We start from the raw sequence: 21,961 nt of genomic DNA, 5'->3' as shown, positions 1-21,961 counted from the left end.
CGTATTAGAACTTTTTACTAATAACGTTGATGTAACAACTTTGTTCAAAATGATGATGTAACAACTTTGTTCAAAATATATTTGACTTGATTTGATTTGTATGTATGTATGTATACATATAACTTGAACACTCAAAATAATACTCCAAAATGCCGACCTTAACTAGCTATCGCATTACAAAAACATATATCCTTGTACATTTCTATAGTAATACTAAATATTTGCATAAAGGTTTCTTAAAAAAGTATATAAATATTAACTCACAAGTAAACATCATAAAAGCTGCTCTTAAAATATATTCTAGTCTCTTTACTCTTCGAACTTTAAATCTTGCAAGTAGATATGGAAGCATTATTTGCATTGGAACGTAAAATTGTATAAAAAGTGTAAAAAACATAGCTATGGCATATGCATACTTTACAACATTGTACAACCTGTATAAAATAAAAATTTTTTTTTACCCCTCACATAGTTTAAATTATTTTGTATTAATAATAAATTGTATAAAAATGTTAAACTAAATAAAATATTTATAGAAAATAGCTACGCATTATCTGGCAGGTTCAAAGTCACACTTCCAGTAATACTCTCACCAAATGCAATATATCCAAATACACCAACAACAAGATATAGTGTAGTAACTATTCCCATACCAATATTGAGGACCCAAAAAAAGTCCTCTGGATTTTTAGATTCATTCTCTAGAGGAAGGATCTAAAAGTAAAATTTTTATATTTTGCACATTTAAAAACAATTTTTATATATTTTACAAAAGCAATTCCTAATACCCAGAACAAACTTTTATTAGGAAGCGCACCCCAAAAAAAGTACATCAGAAACAAATTGCAAAATTTATACAAATATAAGCTAGACTTTGTAAATATCCTGTCAATATCTCAAATTAAGTTAAACAGGTAAAATCAGAATTATTTATGTCTAAAATAAAGAGGGGTTAAACAGGTAGAATCAGAATTATGGTCAAGAGAGACAATTTCCAGAAAAAGTGAATATTTAGAATTTTTTTAATACTCATACTAATATTAAAAAACATTTAATTTGATTGAAAGTTTTACAAGAGTATTGTGGTAATCAGAGTCTAGGAGCAACATATATTCCCAAACATGGGTTTAATTTTTAGATTAAAAACTTCATAAAAGAATCAGTAAGATTTTTTAAATAAAAAGAGTTTTATGTAATAAAAGCAAGAAAATCTTTAGAATAATTTTTGGGTACCTAGCTACCACTTTCCCAAAACTGAATAAAGTTATAATAAACATATTTAGGGGTTTGTTTGCTCCAAAAGTCTAGCTCTTAGTTTGCTTCAAAAGTCTAGCTCTTAGATAGTCATATCATATTATAAATTTCCTCAGTCAAGTTTTTCTAAAACCTGTACTTTAAGAGGTACTCATAATCTAAGCTTAAGGTAGGCTTCTTGATACTTTATGATGTCATAGTCAAGTTTTAAAGTCTTAACAATTAATCTTAACTTCTCTCAAATATTTAGCTGTGTTGTGACTGAATGATATCACAGATCTGCGACTTTTTTTTTCTTTGAAGAGTTAATTTCTATGTATTTTTGGTTGCTGAATTTGGGAAATATTTTTGTTTTGGTGTTCCCATGATTTGGAGAGAGCCTCGAAACCAGTGATAACTGCTACTTTTGTTTGTGCAATGTGCAAGGGTATAGTACCAAAAATAAAAAACAAATTGGTTACCCAAACATGAATTCAGCACTCTGCCCTACACCACAAGCACCCAAACCCTTGAAAATATGCTATTATCACAAAATAAATTGTAGAAAGTTCTAGTGACGAGTTTCAAGTAGGCGACTGTAGTAGGCCTGAACAATTTTCTCAAGCTGAATTAAATGACCTGATAAAAGATTGGTGACTCCCGAAACAATCTGCTGAGTTACTAGGATCCAGACTGCAAGAAAAGAATTTATTGACACCTGGAACTTCATTTGCTTGGTCTAGAAATAGAGAAAAATATTTTGAGCCTTATTTTTCTCAAGATAGCGAGCTAGTCTATTGTTCTGATATTAACGGTTCAATGTCTATGTTCAAAATTTTTTTCTAAATTTATAAATTGCAAAAAATTTTTCTATAAATTGAATTTTTTTTGAGATTTAGTAACTAACATAATTTATATATATATATATATATATATATATATATATATATATATATATATATATATATATATACATACAGTCCCTGATCAAATTATTAGCCCACTTTTTAAATTCTATAGAATTTCGATTATTTAATGGTTTAGGTGCCGTTAAAATTGGTTTGCAATTTCTTTATTTGCTGAATCATGTATTTTGATTCATAACTTAACACTATTAGGCTATTAGGAATATAAAATTAATTTTAGGGTGTTAACAATTTAGGGGGACAAACCGCATCTGCTTATTTCATGACATTTGTGTTTTGTCTGTCGTGCTGTTTTACTATTTTTCTTTAAGTGCAGTATTTTTTTGTGTTAATTATTGTGATTTAACTAAATTATATTTATATTATAATACCCTTTAAACCATTTTTAAATAATATTTACACATTTTGTATAGTTTGCTTTAATATTTTTTAAACAAAACAATATTTTTCTGTTTTAAAATAATTTTTTAGTAAAAAAATTGTCTAAAAGTTCTAAATAAAAAAATTAGGAAAAAAGAAGATATCAGTTCTGAAAAAAAGCAATTATTCAATATCTTCTGAAAGATAAGCATTACTCGATAAGTGAGATATCAAGACATACTGTAAACAGAATCAAAGATAAAAATGACCTCCCATTAGATATTCAGAGGCAAGACAAATGCAGTTGAAAAAAGAAAATAACACCAAAGAATGAGAAAAAGCTAGTGAAAATAGTGAAAGAAAATAGATTTGCTACATACTCAGCAATTACTAGTAAGTTAAATGAGGTACGACTAAATGTAGCAACAATCACTGTTCGACAAAGTTTTCACGGATTGGACATTAGAAGTAGAAAGCCATCACAAAAGCCAAAATTAACCGATTCTCAGAGAAAAAAGCACCTGGATTGGACAAAGAAGTGCAGTAGTTTCACTGATAATGACTGGAAATCAGCAAGTCATTGTAATACAAAAATATTTTTATTTCCTAATGTTCCAGTGTTGGTATTTAGTAATTGTTTTTATTATGTTTTCTCCAGGTATGCTTCAGCGATGAGTCTACCATAAAAATTATAACTCAAAAGGTTCAATATGTAAAAAAGACTGCCAATGAAAAATTCCATAAAGATTGTATAATCCAGACAGTTAAACACCCTCCTAAAGTCATGTTTTGGTCGGTTATTAGTGGAAAAAGCCTTGATCAACTGTACATTGTGGATGGAATATTGAAACAGGACCAAAAAGGTCATTAAAACCCATCTTTTACCTCAATTAAAGATAAGGAAAGATTAAAGGTTTCCAAATAAGCAGAACAAAATTTATATGCAAGATGGAGCACCATGGCCACACAGCAAAATCTATTAAAAATTATTGGCATCTCAAAGAATTCTACTTTCGAATTGGCCAGGGAACTCCCCAGATCTAAACCCTATAGAAATTGTATGGGAGCTATTAAGGGGAGAAATTTCACTAGAAAAAGTCACAAATAGGACCTGATTAATTGAAAAAAATATTTGGCATTGGAACCATAATGCATATTTGAAAGAAACGGCTTTAAGTTCCATTTGTAGCATGCTGAATCGTTATAGTGCAGCTATAAAAAATAAGGGATTTTTTAATCTTGAAATATTTCGTAGTTAACATACTACATTTTAATATAAAATTTTAATTTAAAACTCTGAATATAAATATAAAATCAAAATTTGAGACATTACAGAGAAATAATAACAGACAAATAGAATTGTTACAAATCAATAAAAATTATAATACAAATATGATACCGTAAATAGCAACAAAATAAAAATAAAATTATAAGTAAATAAAAACAAAAAAAAAAACAAAAAAACAAACAAAAAAAAACTAGATAGACAAATTTATATTATAATGAACAGTACCAATTTTCTATAAACGTTATGTGGATGATATTATCGCTATTTTTAATTCAGAGTTTGAAGCTAAGGAACTTTTTACAAATCTTAATAAACAACATAAAAACTTCAAATGGAAAAAGAACAAGATGATCAAATTGCATTTTTAGATGTTCTTATCAACAAGTCTGTTTTGCTTTCCACATCAGTTTATCACAAAAAAACATATACTTGTCTTTTACAAAAATTTTCCAGTTTTGTTCCCTATTGTTATAAAATTAGTCTTATACGTTGTTTAATTGATAAAACGTATAAAATCAACAACACATGGTTAGGATTTGATAAGGACATAAAAAATCTATCTAATGTTCTAAAAAATAACCAATATCCACCTAAAATAATTGACATTGAAATTAAATTATTTGTTGATAAAAAGTTAAATCCGTCTGTGATAAACCATAATATAAGATATTATAAGCTTCCATTCAAAGGTTTTTACTCAAATTTTACTAAATCTAAAGTTAATAAAATCATTAAAAAATATTGTAAAGATGTTATAATTAATTTAATTTTCACTACCAACAAATTACAAAACAGTTTATGTATAAAAGATCCACTTCCTAAGCTGCTCAAATCCAATGCTGTTTACAAATTTTCTTGTGTTGGATGTAATGCCAGTTATATTTGGAGAAACCTCCAGACACTTAACAACAAGGATTCGTGAGCATCTTACAAGTGACAAACAATCTAATGTTTATAAGCATTTAATTTCATCTGTTAATTGTAAAAATCTTAGTAACTGTAACTGTTTTAAAATTTTGGATACTGCTTCTAACAAAAACAAATTGAAAATTAAAGAAGCACTCCATATTAAATGGGAAAACCCATCTTTAAATAAACAAACTGTTCATTATAATATAAATTTGTCTATCTAGTTTTTTTTTGTTTTTATTTACTTATAATTTTATTTTTATTTTTTTGCTATTTACGGTATTATATTTGTATTATAATTTTTATTGGTTTGTTACAATTCTATTTGTCTGTTATTATTTCTCTGTAATGTCTTCAAATTTTGATTTTATATTCATATCCAGAGTTTTAAATTGTATTTTTACTTTTTGAAAATGTAATATGTTAACTACAAAACATGTCAAGATTAAAAAATATCATATTTTTCTTTAAAATATGTTCACATTTATTGCTATTGCGTTGCTCAAGATATATATATATAGATATATATATATATATATATATATATATATATATATATATATATATATATATATACACACACACATATATATATATACACTACCGTGCAAAAGTCTCCGCTCATTTGTAATATTTCAATAAAGTAACAAAAGTTTGCAAGAAAATTGCGTTTATTTTTAATTGTTTATTCAACAATGAATTAGACAGTAAATTCAATACATTTTAGGATGATTTTAAATATATAAAATCAATAAAATGTTAATATACAAAGTTGTAAATGTTAAATTTTATTTTCATCAATATGAGACCCCTTGGAGCGTATAACAGCAGCACATAATCTTGGCATTCGGGCTAATAATTTATTCATGGTTTCCGCTGTTATCTCATTCCAAGCTTTTTGCAAACGTTCCCATAGCATTTGCTGATTAATAAAAGATGTTTCACCTGCTTCTCTGATCTTCCGATCCAGTTCATCCCACAACTTTTCGATGGGTGATAGATCTGGTGATTGAGGAGGCCAAGTCATAATTTTGCAAACTTTTCCCCTTTCTTTTAGTTTCAAATAATTTTTGCATAATCCAGATGCATGTTTTGGATCGTTGTCCTGCTGCATGATGAATCCTTTCCCAATTATACGAATACCAGATGGAATCGCGTGCTTAACCAAAATATTATGGTACATGTGTTTATCCATGGTAGATGTGATTTTAACTAAATCTCCAGTTAACCCATTGCCAAAACATCCCCAAAGCATAATATTACCACCTCCATGTTTTACAGTACTTTGTATACATTGAGGAAGCACTCTTTCATTAGGTAAACGCTTAACATGCACGCGACGTCGGGTACCAAAAAGTTCGAACCTACTCTCGTCTGTCCATAGAACTTTCTTCCAATCTTCTAATCCCCAATTTTTATGCATTTTTGCCCATTCCAATCTTTTCTTCTTATTTACTGCCCTCAACAAAGGTTTACGTGCAGCAATGTGTCCAATTAAGTTGACTGATCTTAGTCTTCTTTTTACAGTATCAGTTGATACTGGCTTTACCCTTGTTTTGTTGAGTTCTGCTGTTAAAATTGTGGCTGGAATTTTTCTATTTCTTTTGCTGGACACAACAATAAACGTATCTTCTTGCCGTGATGTAACTCTTGGTCTTCCAGAACATGATCTGTCACTGTTGGAACCAATATCATGCAATCGTTGTAGAGCATATCTCACACCTGATTCGGATATTTTTAACCTGGAAGCAATTTTTCTATATGAATAACCTTCTTCACGTAAAATACATATTTTGCCACGAAGTTCTTCACAATATTCTTTCTTTACTTTCACCATTTCTCAAATTCTTTATTAAATTCAAGACATTAAATGCGCACACTAATGCCATTTTCAAGTATAAATATAAACATAAGTCTATTAAAAGCAACCAATTAAAATTACTGAAAACATCCTTACCATGCCGGAAAGTATCATGCTACTGTCAAACCTAAGCTTACAATAAATATTTTGGTTAAAACTTTTGTGCAGTTTTAAATTTAATAAAGAATACTGAAGAACTTTATATGTATTTTACTTGAAAAAGGTTATTCATATAGAAAAATTTCTGCCATGTTTTTAGCAGCAGAACTCAACAAAACAAAGGTAAACAAAATTATTTGAAACAAAAAGAAAAGGAAAAAGTATGCAAAATTATGATTTGGCCTCATCAACTTTTTATATTAACATTTTATTCTTTTTATATATTTAAAATCATCCTAAAATGTATTGCATTTACTGTTCCTTGCAAATATTACACATGAGCGGAGACTTTTGCACGGTAGTGTATATTTAAACAACTTTAAAAAGTATTCTACACAATAGAGTGCTCAATGTTCTTAAAAGAACAGAGCAATTATATATTAGTAGAAAATCACTTAACAAAAATTTTTTCCATTTAACACTGTGTTTTATCAACAGAGAATTATCAGAAATGATTTCTGATGAATCTTTGTTGATAAAACACAGTTGTTAAATGGAAATATTTTTTGTTAAGTGATTTTTTACTACTATATGTATAAATAAATTTATATACATATACATATATATATATATTTATATATATATATATATATATATATATATTTATATACTAAAAATATATATATATACATGTATATATATATACATGTATATATATATATATATATATATATATATATATATATATATATATATATATATATATATATATATATATATACTAAAGAATATATTTTACGTCTTTGAAAATTATTGAATGTAACAATATTTGAGTAATTAAACCTACAACTCCAATTCCTTCAAAAGCAAAGATTGCCATACTAGCAAATCGTGGAAGGCCACTCCATCCATTGAATGCATGATACTTTCGCGGATCTTTGAAATTTCTTCCCAAATATTGTAGAATCACTATTAATCCTCCAATACAACATACATTAGCAACAAAAGACAAATATGATAGTTTTTCTAAACTTCTTACAAATGAAAACAATATTGCAGCAGGAGCCAATGCTAAAATAACTAATCGCATGTCAACTGTTTTTTCCAAACGAGATACTTCCACAATTGTATTTGCAATAAATACAAAGTATATTGCACAAAAGCCAAACTGTGTGATAATCAAAAATATGTTCACAACAAACCTATTTAAATTAGAAAAAAAAAGTATTATAATAAATGTTACAATATTTAGATGTATTTTAATTTTAAATATTATTAATAATGTTATTAACAAAAAAAATATTATTATTAATGTTAGTAATAAAGGTCTTGCTCAATTAGATTTTTCAATGTTTATTGCAATGATATAAGCAAAAAAAAGTCAGTATATTGTATCAATCTATTCTAATTTTGTAAGGATAACTGCATAGCAAATAGCACTTTTTTTTTTCTTTAAAGATACAAGATAAAAATTATCGGCATGATTTTATTGTTACACAAATTGATTAGAATGATAAATTGTTAATAGAGCCTAAACAGAGATGTTTTTTTTTTTTAATTTAACTGTTACAATACAAATCTGTAGCTGTATTTTATTTGTTACTTTATCTGTTTTTTTGAATCTTTTTATACACATTCATACTGTATTTTTCTGATTTTACTAAGTTAAATAAAATTTATATAAATTTACCAGCTTCATCAACCTTATCAACTGCTTTACATCCAACTGGAATGATTGTACAAGTTAATCTTAAAAATTAGTTCATGGCGTTTAATTTTTACAAAATTGTTAAAATTATTGTTTATTTAAAAATATATGCAAATATATTTTAAAGTTAGGAGCACTAAAATCTGATGCCAACAATCTTTCTATTTTATTAAATTTGTATAGTTTTGTAAAACAGATTTTTAAATCCTGGAATGAAACAACAACAAAAGACAACAAGGTTTATTCAAATAATTTTCAAGACTGTATGTAACTAAAGCATATTAGATAAAATTTTATGGTGTAAAGGCAAACATAATTTTTCTATTTATATATGTATAAGTTACAGGTTCTTAGTGAAATCAGTCATTTAGAGTAAGGGGCTGTTCAAATAATATTGGAAAATGTCACCTAATGTCACAGCATAATTTGCTTAAACTAAAAACTCAGAGATATATTTTCTTTAAAAACATTGTCAGGTCACATACAAAAGGGAGGGAGGTTGATGAATATGTCACAAAATGTCACGTATTAGTTGAACAGCCCCTAATGACTAATAAAAAAATAATTATTTATAAAACTGAAAAATTTAACAATATAATGCACACGTCTATTCTTATTGATTTTAGATTTTAGTGCAGCTGTTATTATATATTTATATTTTTTTATATATATTTATATATTATTTAGCATTTTTAAATAACCCTAATAATCTTATTTTACAATTATCAACAGTTGAATGTGGTACTAGAAACCAGTGCCCCACTAATCTGCCTACTGGCCTATGCGAAGGGTACAACTAATTATGAGTCATTTCTTAATAAATAAATAAAAAGATATGTTTGGTTTCCCTCTCCTTGATCTGGCCTTTATAGTTAATAGGGGCACAAATAAAGGGGGCAGTATCTTTTTACCACTCATTAGATCCTCATTATACATACTTAATATCTAAATATCTAAATTAATCTTAAATTGAAAGCATTATTTCTTTAAATTCTATTTTATTATAGGTGATTAGTGGTTTGTATGTGGTTTGATAGTAATCACCCCACTCTCTCCCTAATGGGATAGTGTGTGTGTGTGAGTGAGTGATTGTGTGTCACCAATCTAACAGATAAAGAGCGAGGGCGGGGAAGGGGGGAGGGGGGCAACCAACTTACAAAGATACATGCTTTCATTTTCTAACATGAAACATCATGATTCATTTTCTAATGAATATACAGTTAAGGCCATCAGATCTTATTGTATTATTTTTCATGCTTTTACCATAATATTTAAATTTTGATAGTAACTAACATTGACTATGTGTACTAGATTTTCCAGCAAATAGACAATGTTATGGTCTTAAAAAGGCATTAACAAAATTAATTTTGTTAATGCCTTTTTAAGACCATAACATTGTATATTTAGATTGGTGCCACCCTAAAACCCACCCCACCCTCACTTTAGGGGTGGGGGTGGGGTGATTACTGACCAGACCACATACAGACCACTAATCATCTGTAATAAAATAGAATTTAAAGAAATAATGCTTTCAATTTAAAATTAATTTAGATATTTAGAAATTAAGCAGCTAAATATATAAATTAATTTAAAGACCTTCATTTGAACATAATGAAGGTCTCTAAAAAGTTACTGCTCCCTTTATTTGTGCCCCTATCTACTATAAAGACCAGATCAAGGAGAGGGCGACCAACCATGTCTTTATTTTTATTAAGAAATGACTCATAACTAATTGCACCCTTCACATAGGCCAGTAGGCAGATTAGAGGGGCACTGGTTTCTAGTACCACATTCAACTGTTGATAATTGTAAAATAGGGTTATTAGGTTTATTTAAAAATGCTGACATTTCTGATGTGAATTTGACAAGTTTATAATGTTTGCATTTTCAGATAGTTGGGTCTAATGGTCTTATATGCAGTTAATCTTAGATCAAAACAAAGTGTTAGAAAATTTTACAAGCATCCTAAAATGGCTGAAAATTGGTTTTTAAATATATTTGAGTTCTAAACTGCAACAAACTGCCTATATTTTGCCCATTTATTGCAAAGAGTAGTAGCTAATCAGAAATCTGTAAAGACTTGTGGATGAATAGAAAAATGCTACAGTTAGTTTCATTTTGGCATATTTTAGCAATTTTGGGATTTTTTCCAAAGTTGAGGAGGTCATAATTTTTCTCTAACTTATAAAAAGTTAATAAAAACCACTTTTTTAAAGAGAGAACCAGAAAATAGTAATAGAAAAAATGAGACACTTGTTGAAAGTGAGAAAAAAGGGGGCCACTGTGTCATGTTTTTAAGGCTATTATTTCTGAATCTACATAATGTAAAACAATATGTGAAAGTCAGGAAAATCAGAGATAGTTATCCACAAAGTTTTCTACAAATTGGTTGAAATATATTAATTTGACCCGTATATATATATATATATATATATATATATATATATATATATATATATATATATATATATATATATATTATATATATATATATATATATATATATAGTAAAAAACTAAATAATTATAACACTCGATTTATTTAAAACATTACTCAGAGTTTCACGCAAATAGCGATCTTCAGATGTTACAAATCTCAAAAAAACAACGACAAAAAAAAATATATTAAAAATACAATGGAGTGTTTTCTTTGATGACATTAAAGTTATTCATCATATATTTGTTTTCATGGAGACACTTAGACGCAAGTTCGTTTCGCTTATTTAGTTAAGCCAATGGGGATGAAATTATATGATATTTTTCCATCAAGCATAAATTGCATGACTTCACACCAGGTTTTAATGGTTCAGCCTGGTCTAAAATTTTTCACGAAAGGACAGGATTTAAACCTTTCTTTTTAACACTCCACACAAATTTAGAAAGTTCAGTAGAGTTTGACCCACTTTCATAACGAAAGGAATTATTGTGCTTGTAAAGGCGATCTTTAAAACTTTTTTCTGTAAGCCCAATATAATATCTACCTTCATCTTGCGGATATGTCTTAACATTACATAAATAGATGACATTTTTAGTTAAACATATTCCATTAAGTGGACATAAATTAATCTGTCAGCAATTGTACGTTGGAGCATTAAGGTTTAAAAAATTTGATAAAATTTTTATTGTTATGTGAATTGATGATGTTGCGAATATTTGGAAGACAGCTATAGCTAACCTTCAGGTTGTTTTGGTTAAACAGCTTATGGAATTTATGAGATTTTGGGAAGTTTTTATCGATTAAATTTAGGAAAAGTTTTATATATATATATATATATATATATATATATATATATATATATATATATATATATATATATATATATATATATATATATAAATTATCTATTATAACAAAACATAGGTTACCTGAAAATTATTAAATTTTCATAATGTATTAAATAAAAAATAAAAAAAATAAAACATTTTTTTTTAAATGATAGCAGTTATTAACTGGAAAAAACTAAAGCAACTTATTATAATAGATAAAATTAAATAAATCATTATATAAAAAAAATATAACTAATATTTTGTAGAGCAACCCTTGTTTTTAATTACATCTTCATAACGTTTTGGCATTGATTTTATCAAGTTCTCAATGATTTATTTTGGAATCTGCATCCACTCTCTTTCAATGGCCTCGAATAATTGATTTTGGTTGGAAAATCTGCTCCTTCTTAATCTTTTTTTTGCAATTTCTCATAAATTCTCTATCGGATTTAAATCCGGGGATTGAGCGAGCCACTTTATTAATTCAATTTTATTATCTTCGCTCCATTTTGTCACGAATGCTGATGTATGCTTAGGATCCTGGTCATGTTGAAAAATCCAACAAATAGGCATTTCCTCCTTAGCATATGGTAACATTTTTGTTTCCAAAACTTCTTTATATTGGAAACCATTCTTTTATTATTTACATAAAAAACATCCCCACACCATCACAGACCCACCGCCATGTTTTACTGTCAAGTTGCAGTATTTAGGCAATAATCTTGTCCCACTTGGTCGTCTAACATGTGTCATACCATCAGATTGAATTAAATTAAATTTGGATTCGTTGGAAAAAAGTACAGTTTTCCATTGTTGCAGAGTCTATTTCCAATAAGTTTTGGCAAAATTTATCCTTGCTAGTCGATTTTTTTTAGATATGACTAGCTTACAAGCTGGCTGTCGACTTAGTAATTTAGCCTCTAGAGCTCTATTTCTGATGGTTCTGTCTGATATATTTAATTCTAAGTTCCTTAAAACTTCAGTGGATGAAATTGCAGGATACTTTTTATTTGTCTAATAGTTAATTTATCTTCACGGGTTGTTGTTTTTTGTGGACAGCTTCCCTTATGATTTACTTCTACATTACCAGTTGTAATAAATTTTTTTATTAATCTTGATATTACAGATTTATTTATATTATACTTTTCACTTAATTCTTTTTGAGTTAATCCTTAATTATAATCACTAACTATGCAATTTCTTGAAAAATATTGTATTCATTTCTCGCCATATTTATTTTTTTATAACTTCAATTGGCTAAAGTACACAACTATCTTCACAGATTGCAAAATTGACTGTGAATTATTTTTAAGAATACTTTGTTTTAACCTTATCATAAGAAACTTGTTTAAAATTGTTTGTTATTGTAATGTTTATTTTTAGGTAATAAATCAAAAAAATATTAAAACTTAACTCATCATTTTGAAGTTGCTTTAGTTTTTTGCACAGGAAACATTTTTGTTTCATATTATTTTTTTGATTAGTAAATTTTGAAAAAATAAAAATACTTTTTAATAACTTTATAAAATAAGATAGGGGTAACAAAATAAAAAAATTTCCTTAAAATATTTTGAATAGTCATTACTTAAATTTTGAAAAGTAGGTTATTATATATATATATATATATATATATATATATATATATATATATATATATATATATATATATATATATATATATATATATATATATATATATATATATATATATATATATATATATATATATTGGTTGTGTACAGACCATCAGGAAGCAGGTAGCTAGATAAATGTTTAATTTGACTAATTTATTACTGCTTTGTTCTTTAAGAACATTAAGAACACTTTTTGTAAAATACAATAACAAACACACGCACAAGAGGTCTTTCATTATTTTTATCAGCAGCACTGGTGCAAATGTTATTATCATGATTTTGATATATGAAAAAAGTTGTATAGTAGAAATATTTAATTGATGTGTTGTAACTATGATTTACCATTGCATTGTTATTATAAAAAGAAGTATTAATTGAAGGTGTCATAGTTTTGTTTATGTAAATAAATTTCATACATTAAAATATTTTTTTCATTTTTTAGTTCACAAAAAAAGCAAAAAGCTGAAAGAATGATGAAAATACTGAAAGACCTCTAGTATGTTCAACATTTGGTTAGTGAGAGATGATGTCTGTTGAGTACCATTGTTGAACTTATTTGTAGTTATCCAAATTGTAGTAACATTTATTGAGGTGAATAATTATATTACTAATAAATTTTAACTAACAAATTTTTATTTGTATAGTTTAAAAATTTATATTATTTTCATTTTTTGAGTTTCTAATATACTTTTTTACAAGTGTTTTGTTTGTATTCTAATTTGTCTCAGTTTGATAAATGTGAATATGCTTTATTTAAGTAATAAAATTAAGTACATTTGACAATATTTTTTATTTCTGTTTAAAAAAAGACAACATTCCAATTTTTTGTGAAAACGCTAACTAAATTATTCAAGACAACTTCTTAAGAAAAAAGTTGAACCATACATCTGGATTTTTTATAATTCAACTCAACCCAGGGGAAATTTAAATAAAATTTTGAAATTCAGAAACAGATTTTGTAAGACTATCAAGAATCAGTTAAGGAACAACTTGATATGGTCAAATCTCTTTCAGTTACACTACTGTCAAGTTACACTTGAGGTGGGGCGGGAATAAAAGAATGGTTGGCAATTTTTGTCCTAATCTAATTAACGGGAGTGAGGTGGGTGGGTGGGCAGGCGTCATAATAAACAAGTATGTGGTAATTTTTATTTTATTTATATAAGTGAGTTTATATTTCCCAATTTTTAAAACCTACACCAGTCTTAAAAATTCAAAAATAATAACTGAAATTTTTTTTTAGTTTTGAGATTTTTAGTTATGACAGTAATATATGAGGGGAGGGTGAGGGGGTCTTAATAATTTTAGGGCGGGTAGGAAAATTTTTCACAGTTCCTGTTTTATGGTTGAGTAAACTTGACCATGTTTTTATTTCTGTTTTAGAAAAAACCACTCTACAATTTTTTGTAACAACTCTAAATAAACTATTCAGGAAAATATCTGAAAAATTAAAAAAAATAAAATGGAGCTACATTGACATCTTTGTAATTAAATTAGCACCAGTAAAATTAAGATAAAGGTTAGAATTTTAATATTTTAAATGTTTAAAGTTGTTTTATTGAATTCTTTGCCTCAAAAAATATATTTATTGCACACAGAAAGTTGAATTGAATTGAAAGAAATAATTGAAACAAAGGCAAAACCATTTTTTAAAATAGTTGATTTTTATTGGTTTTATTGGCAAAGTTAAAATAATTATATCTTTGAAACCGGTTGAAATTAGATGATAAAATTTTGAGGATGTTCATAACTTATGAAAAACTTTGAGTTGTGTAAAAATCATTAAAATCTGAGACTTAGAGTTGCATGCCCTGAATGTTTATACATGGAATTACCAATATATATATATATATATATATATATATATATATATATATATATATATATATATATATATATATATATATATATATAAATGTTTAGCCAAAAATTTTTTTACAAATATGAGTAAATGTTCCAGGTAACAAAGGAAAAACTATTCAAACTAAGATGAGTAAAATATATTTATTAGTTAAATTTTGACAAATATTTTAAATTTTTAAATTAAATTTTTAAATTTCTAACACAGAAGGCCTTTCATATATAACCTTCAACTGTGTATGAGATTAACAAAACTATAAAAAACTCTTTATATTGAACTTCCTATAAAAAGATCAAAAAGGAAGTAATTAAGATTTACATAAAAAACTATAATTAACAAAAATATAGTATAACTTGATTCTTTGTTGGTAAGGAAATTTTAAAAGTACTGTGACAATAATTACTTTCTGTTTATATGTTCATTGTGTCATGTTCCTGTTTATGTAGGTGAGCTTCATAAATAAGAAGTAAATTCTCATTTGAGAGTTATAATATTGGAAATAATTTAAAAAAAGGTTCATTTTTATGGCAATTGAAAACATGCTGATCAAATTTATTTGAATCAATACCTGTTCTGCATGTGTAGATGTGTAGATTAGTTCTTAACCTTAGGTTATTAGTTTTACCAATGTATGTTGTTTTTCCATCACATCCATTACATGATAGAAAATAAATAATATTTTTTTAATAACATGATATTGAAGTTTTAATGTACCATACTTTACCAGATGATGTGGTAAAATGGTTAACAAACTGAAGATACATAGTACATAACTTACAACGTTTTGATATGGATTTTAAAACCTTGCATTCATTGTTAATAAAAACTGGTTTCTTATTAAAGCTTGGTGTACTTATGTGTCTTAAAATATTTTTTGGTTGGCGTTGTGATAGTACAATAAAAGTATTTGAACTAATCTATACATGCTGAATACATATTGATTCAGATAAATTTGATCAGCATGTTTTCAATTGCCATAAAAATGAACCTTTTTTTAAATTATTTCCAATGTTATAACTCTCAAATGAGAATTTACTTCTTATTTATGAAGCTCGCCTAAATAAACAGGAACATCACACAATGAATTTAAGTGTCAAGTATATATTCTTATAATTTGACATTTAAATTTACCGTTTGTGGTAAAAAAAAACAAAAGGCTCTTAATAAAAATTTGTCTTTAAAAAAAAAAAAATCAAGTACACTTTATGTAAAAACATTTAAATTTAAATGAGGAAACTAATTTTAAATAAATTTTATTGTTTTTTAAAAAATCAAAAAAATTATAGACTGGAATGTTTTTTATTTTTATAATAAAAAAAAATATTCTGAATTTTTTTATTTTTATTTTTTTAATATTTACATACATTGACTGACAAATAGATAGAACATGCAATGAGTGTTGCTAAATCAACTGAGAAATAGGTAGAGCAAGCTGCTACATTGACTGAGGGTTTTGGTTTGGGCAGACAATCTATCAATTATATTCTGACCTGATTCATTGAAGTGCATATGTTAACTACACTGTGGGTATTTTAGTTTTACTTGTGACTAGGCTGTGTCACAGCACTCATTAATTGGTGCCTGCTACATCAAATTATTTTAACTATAGTCATGTGTAAAAGTTTTTTACTCTTTAACCCATAAAGAATTTACAAATCTAGTTCAGGTATATCTTGCATTTTAGAGGTTGTTATAAATAGATAATGCACAAAGAACTCCAAACTTATTAAAAATGATATCTTCACTACAACCTGAACCTAAAGCACAGTTTAAATTTTATGGGAATGTCAATTATACAGCTGCCTCTTTTATTGATTCATGTCCAGAAATTAATTTCAAGGGATTAAAACACAACAAACACGGAAAAAAAAAAAACTAATGCTCTGAGAAAGATTGTGATGTGTGACACAATCATTCTCAGCAATTGCAAAGCAAAACAGCAAACACTTACAAGCGGTGGTCAGTAAATATATAATATTATCCTAACAAAACATGCTGAAATTTTTTTATTATTTGCCGGTAGCAGTGTACATAGCAAATGACATTTTTTGGAAGTATGTATAATTTATGAGGATCTCCCCATCATTTGCTATAAGTAAACATTATAACCACCTATAGATTTTAAGTATAAAATATGCAAACTATTTGTTAAAATAAAAGATAAAAGTAATAGTTATATGTATCCCTTTTTAAGTATTTTTTTTTTGTTACAATCTGGTATTCCGTATTCAGCTAAATGATTAGCAATATTTGGCCGAATATTGCAAAATATTCAGCGAAATACTGATTAGTAAAAAAAGTTGCCAAATACCAAATAGTCAAAGAATATTTGTGACATCTCTAATATACACATATGTGTATATATATATATATATATATATATATATATATATATATATATATATATATATATATATAACTATAAATGCGTGTTTAGATAAACAATCTGACATCATACTTCAATAGGCTGCTGCTAGGGGCATATAGTACATACATGGACTATCTAATAGGGTTTGGTTTGGGCAAGCAATCTATTGTTTAAAAAAAAAATATTTATTTAATATTTATAATACAACTGTCATAATATAACTTTTAACAAAGTAAAAATGTATATTGTGAAAGGTTACATTTACTTACGTTAAGCTTTTCCATTATGGAACAAAATCTCATAAAAAGGGCTGTATGTATATATATATATATATATATATATATATATATATATATATATATATATATATATATATATATATATATATATATATATATATATATATATATATATATATATATATATATATATATATGAGTACATCATTTTTCAAAACTTTTGATTTTTAATTTACTGGATAATTTTTATGGTGCCACTATATGTGAATAATGACTTTGAAAAAAAAATTTTTTTACAATGGCTTGCCACAACAAATAGATTTTTTAAATCTGAATTTATCTCCTCAAGGTAATGAAAGCCACTACAGTCAAGGAGGCTACTTTAGTTGTGGTTACAACCCTCTCTCAACTCTATAACTCCAAAACACAATCTTGACGAACAAGACAGCTACATGGAGAAGCAAGTTGAGCGAGATACTACCAGAGACGTGGTGAGGATTGGCAATCCATCTGCTGTAGCAAGCCACCTGCTGTGGCAAATCTTTTTACACTTTGCTTTAGAGAGATTTACGTTAATTTGTTCTAAAGATAAACGTTATACCAACTTATAACAAAGCATTGCACTTGTCAACATTGTTTTGGGAATTTTTTCAGGACGTTCAATCAAAGGTTTGAGGTGTTATATAGGTTCAAATGTTTCAATTCTTTTTATGTCATTAACTTAAGATAGAGCATTTGCAATAGGACCAGTAAAACAATCCTTGGAATTAGTGGGAACATATAGTTCAACAGTTATATGCCTCAACGCAGCATACAAATAGATCAGAATAATTGCCTCCTGGTTAATTATTCCAGATTTGACAGGAAACATCCATCTTTAACTGAACCTGTTATGGTGTTTGTACAATTCCCCATCCAATTTCTAAGGACTCATGGTTTGCTCTTAAAACCATCTAATTATAAATAACTATTATAGTTATATTGTCTGAACTTTAAATGATGATACTTAAACAATAAAAGTCTGGTTGTTTTAAATTTGTTTTCTTATATTTTAACTTTTTTTTCTTTTTTTTTTAATCATTTAACGCACTTTACCCCACTAATATTTGTATTTTTCAAAAAAAAAATTATTCATGTTTCAGAGTATATGGTAATATATAAAAAAACTAAAAAATTTCAGATTTTAATGATTTAAAATTTTTAACCCCCTTTGCATTTAGGCATAAATGATCAATTTTACCTTTCTAAAAACTGAAATACTGCATAGGTGAAAATTATTTTTTTAAATTTTTCTCCCAAGTCATTATTCACATATAGTGGCACCATAAAAATTATTCAGCAGATTGAAAATCAAAAAATTTGAAAGTATGATGTACCCTAATATATATATATATATATATATATATATATATATATATATATATATATATATATATATATATATATATATATATATATATATATATATATATATATATGTATAAATATATATAAATATATATATATACATATATATATATAAATATATATATATATATTATATATGTTTTTTAAATATATATATTTTCGGTGAGACATAATTTACAAGATTTAGATGTTGGATTATATGTTTTACATCGCCTAAGAATTTTCCACTTAATTATAGGAACTAAATTAGCTTCTTTTAACTTCCATACCTGCTTTGAGAGCTCAGTATCATTTTTGTATTTAGAGATGTTGAAAGATTTAACGTGATTGGCATATCTTAATTTAAAAGGAGTCTCAATTATACCAATCTAAATTTTTCATTAGGAGAGGTATCACAATTAGCGGAGGTTAAAGTTGTTTGATATACAATGTTTCTTGCTAAACATTTATTGAAGAGTGGACAAAGAATTTTATTAAAGCAGTTACAGTTTTCTAGATTAGGGTTTGTATCGTGGCTTAAATTGTATTTGTTGTGCAAATTTATAATAGATTTTACACTTGGCATACAGCTATAGCTAACTTGAAATGTGTTCCTGTTAAAGATTTTATGCAGTTTATTATTATTAGAAAAATGTTTGTCAATTAGCTTCAAAAACATTTTCCCACGTTGGTGCTGACATTTTTGCTAAATAAAGGGTTAAACCAAATGATGTTGCGTGCTCGGTTCCATTTTCGAGTTGATATTGCTTTATGATCATATGTTAGACTACATTTATACCCAGACTTTAATAAAGCATTATTATACAGAGGGACAGTATTTTGAAATATTTCTTTGTTAGAAGAATTTGCAGAAAATCTAAGTTCAACAGAGTGGGGTATTTATTTTATTATACTTGACAGGTAACTTGAATCAGTATAGATGTAATTAAATGTGCTATCAGGTTTAAAATAAGGTTTAAAAGAGCAGTCACTAAGATTTAGAGTTACATCAAGGTAGTTTACAATTTTTATATTGAACTGTATAGAAATCTGTAAGCCATTACATTTTAATAATTCAACAATGTGCTTTTTTATTTTTTCCATTTTGAGGGCTGCTTTTATTACTAAAAATTCCCGAGACATTGTCACGGTATAAACCAACCTCAAACTTGTTATAAATTTATGAAATCTGATAAAGAACCTACCAGCTCACAAACCTCTGAACAGTCAAACGCTCTCATGGAAACATCCAATAAATCGTTTGATCATTATTAAAAATAATGATCAAGTGGTTTATTGCATGAAAAATAATGATACGTTCTCTTTGTTTAATGCTAGGTGTTGTTCCACAAAATTGAAAGAGTTTTTAGAGAAAGTAAACATAACCTTTTATTTAGTTTTATATATATATATATATATATATATATATATATATATATATATATATATATATATATATATATATATATATATATATATGTATGTATATATATACAACCCGTAGATGTTGTCCGAAAGTTTTTTCCATATTTTGTTGACAAAAAGTAAAAATTAAAATGCAAGACCGGAATTATTTTTTTTTATTAATTGATAGACTGCCTGCCCTAACCAAACCCTCAGTCGATGTAGCAACACTCCCTTGCGGGTCAGGCTAAAAGATAGTAGATGTAGCAGCACTCCCTTGCGGGTAAGGCTATTTGTCAGTTGATGTAGCAGCACTCCCTTGCGAGTCAGGCTATTTGTCAGTCGATGTAGCAGCACTCCCTTGCGAGTCAGGCTATAAGGTAGTCGATGTAGCAACACTCCGCGCATGATTTACAGTAAAAAAATAAAAAAATAAAAACATTTTATTAAAAAAATTAAAAATAAAAACATTGTTTATATTGTTAAAAACATTCAGAATGTTTTTAAAACATTCTGGTCAATTAAATTTGCGTTTTTGTGGTTTTTTTTAAAAACGATTTATTTGTAATTAAATTAATGGTTTTTACTTTCGTCCAACACGCAAATGTTGGGCAAAAGTCAAAAGTAATTAAAAGTGACGTATGTGTTGGCGTAAGAATCACTTTTTTCCTTCCGCTCTTCCCAAAGACAACAAACTATAGATCTATATATATATGTATATATATATATATGTATATATATATATGTATATATATATATGTATATGTATATATATATATATATGTATATATATATATGTATATATATATATGTATATATATATATACATATAAATATATATATGCATATATTTGTATGCATATATATTTATTTGTATATATATATATATTTTTTTTTAATAATTCACCTCCCCAAAGCCGAGAAGGCTACTACAGATGAGGAGGCTACTTGTGGTTATCACCCTCTCTCAACTCTATAACTCCGAAACACGAACCTTAAAGAACAAAGCCACTGCGCGGAGAAACAAGTTGAGCGCAGTACTACCAGGGACGTGGTGGGAATCGAACTCGGAACTTCTCTCTCTCTCTATATTATATATATATATATCGTTATATATATATATATCGTTATATATATATATATAACGATATATATATATATATATATATATATATATATATATATATATATATCGTTATATATATATATATATATATATATATATATATATATATATATATATATATATATATATATATATATATATATATATCATATATATATCGTTTAACAATGTGTTCAACTATTTTTATTTTTAATGTTATTGACACATAAGTAACTTAAGTTAATTGAATTTTATAATACTTTAAAACATTACTTAAAAGTTGCAATACTAAAACTCTGACTTTAACATGAAAT

The 21,961-nt window shown here is 26.6% G+C and overlaps 1 protein-coding gene across 1 annotated transcript in view; it reads right to left on the bottom strand.

Moving 5' to 3' along the window:
* The window catches only part of LOC100204541 (proton-coupled amino acid transporter 1), a 62,914-nt gene that overhangs the window by 5,805 nt on the left and 35,148 nt on the right, over positions 1–21,961 (bottom strand). Inside the window, exons 5-7 of the mRNA XM_065813815.1 lie at positions 7,524–7,878; positions 548–714; positions 265–434 (exon numbers count right to left, since the gene is read on the bottom strand). Coding sequence (XP_065669887.1) covers positions 265–434; positions 548–714; positions 7,524–7,878 — 692 coding nt within the window. The remainder of the gene's footprint in view (positions 1–264; positions 435–547; positions 715–7,523; positions 7,879–21,961) is intronic.

This window comes from Hydra vulgaris, chromosome 12 (assembly GCF_038396675.1).
Source record: "Hydra vulgaris chromosome 12, alternate assembly HydraT2T_AEP".
In the NCBI taxonomy this organism is placed as follows: domain Eukaryota; kingdom Metazoa; phylum Cnidaria; class Hydrozoa; order Anthoathecata; family Hydridae; genus Hydra; species Hydra vulgaris.
Note: the sequence above shows the minus strand (reverse complement) of the source record. Positions and strands in the feature narration are given on the sequence as shown.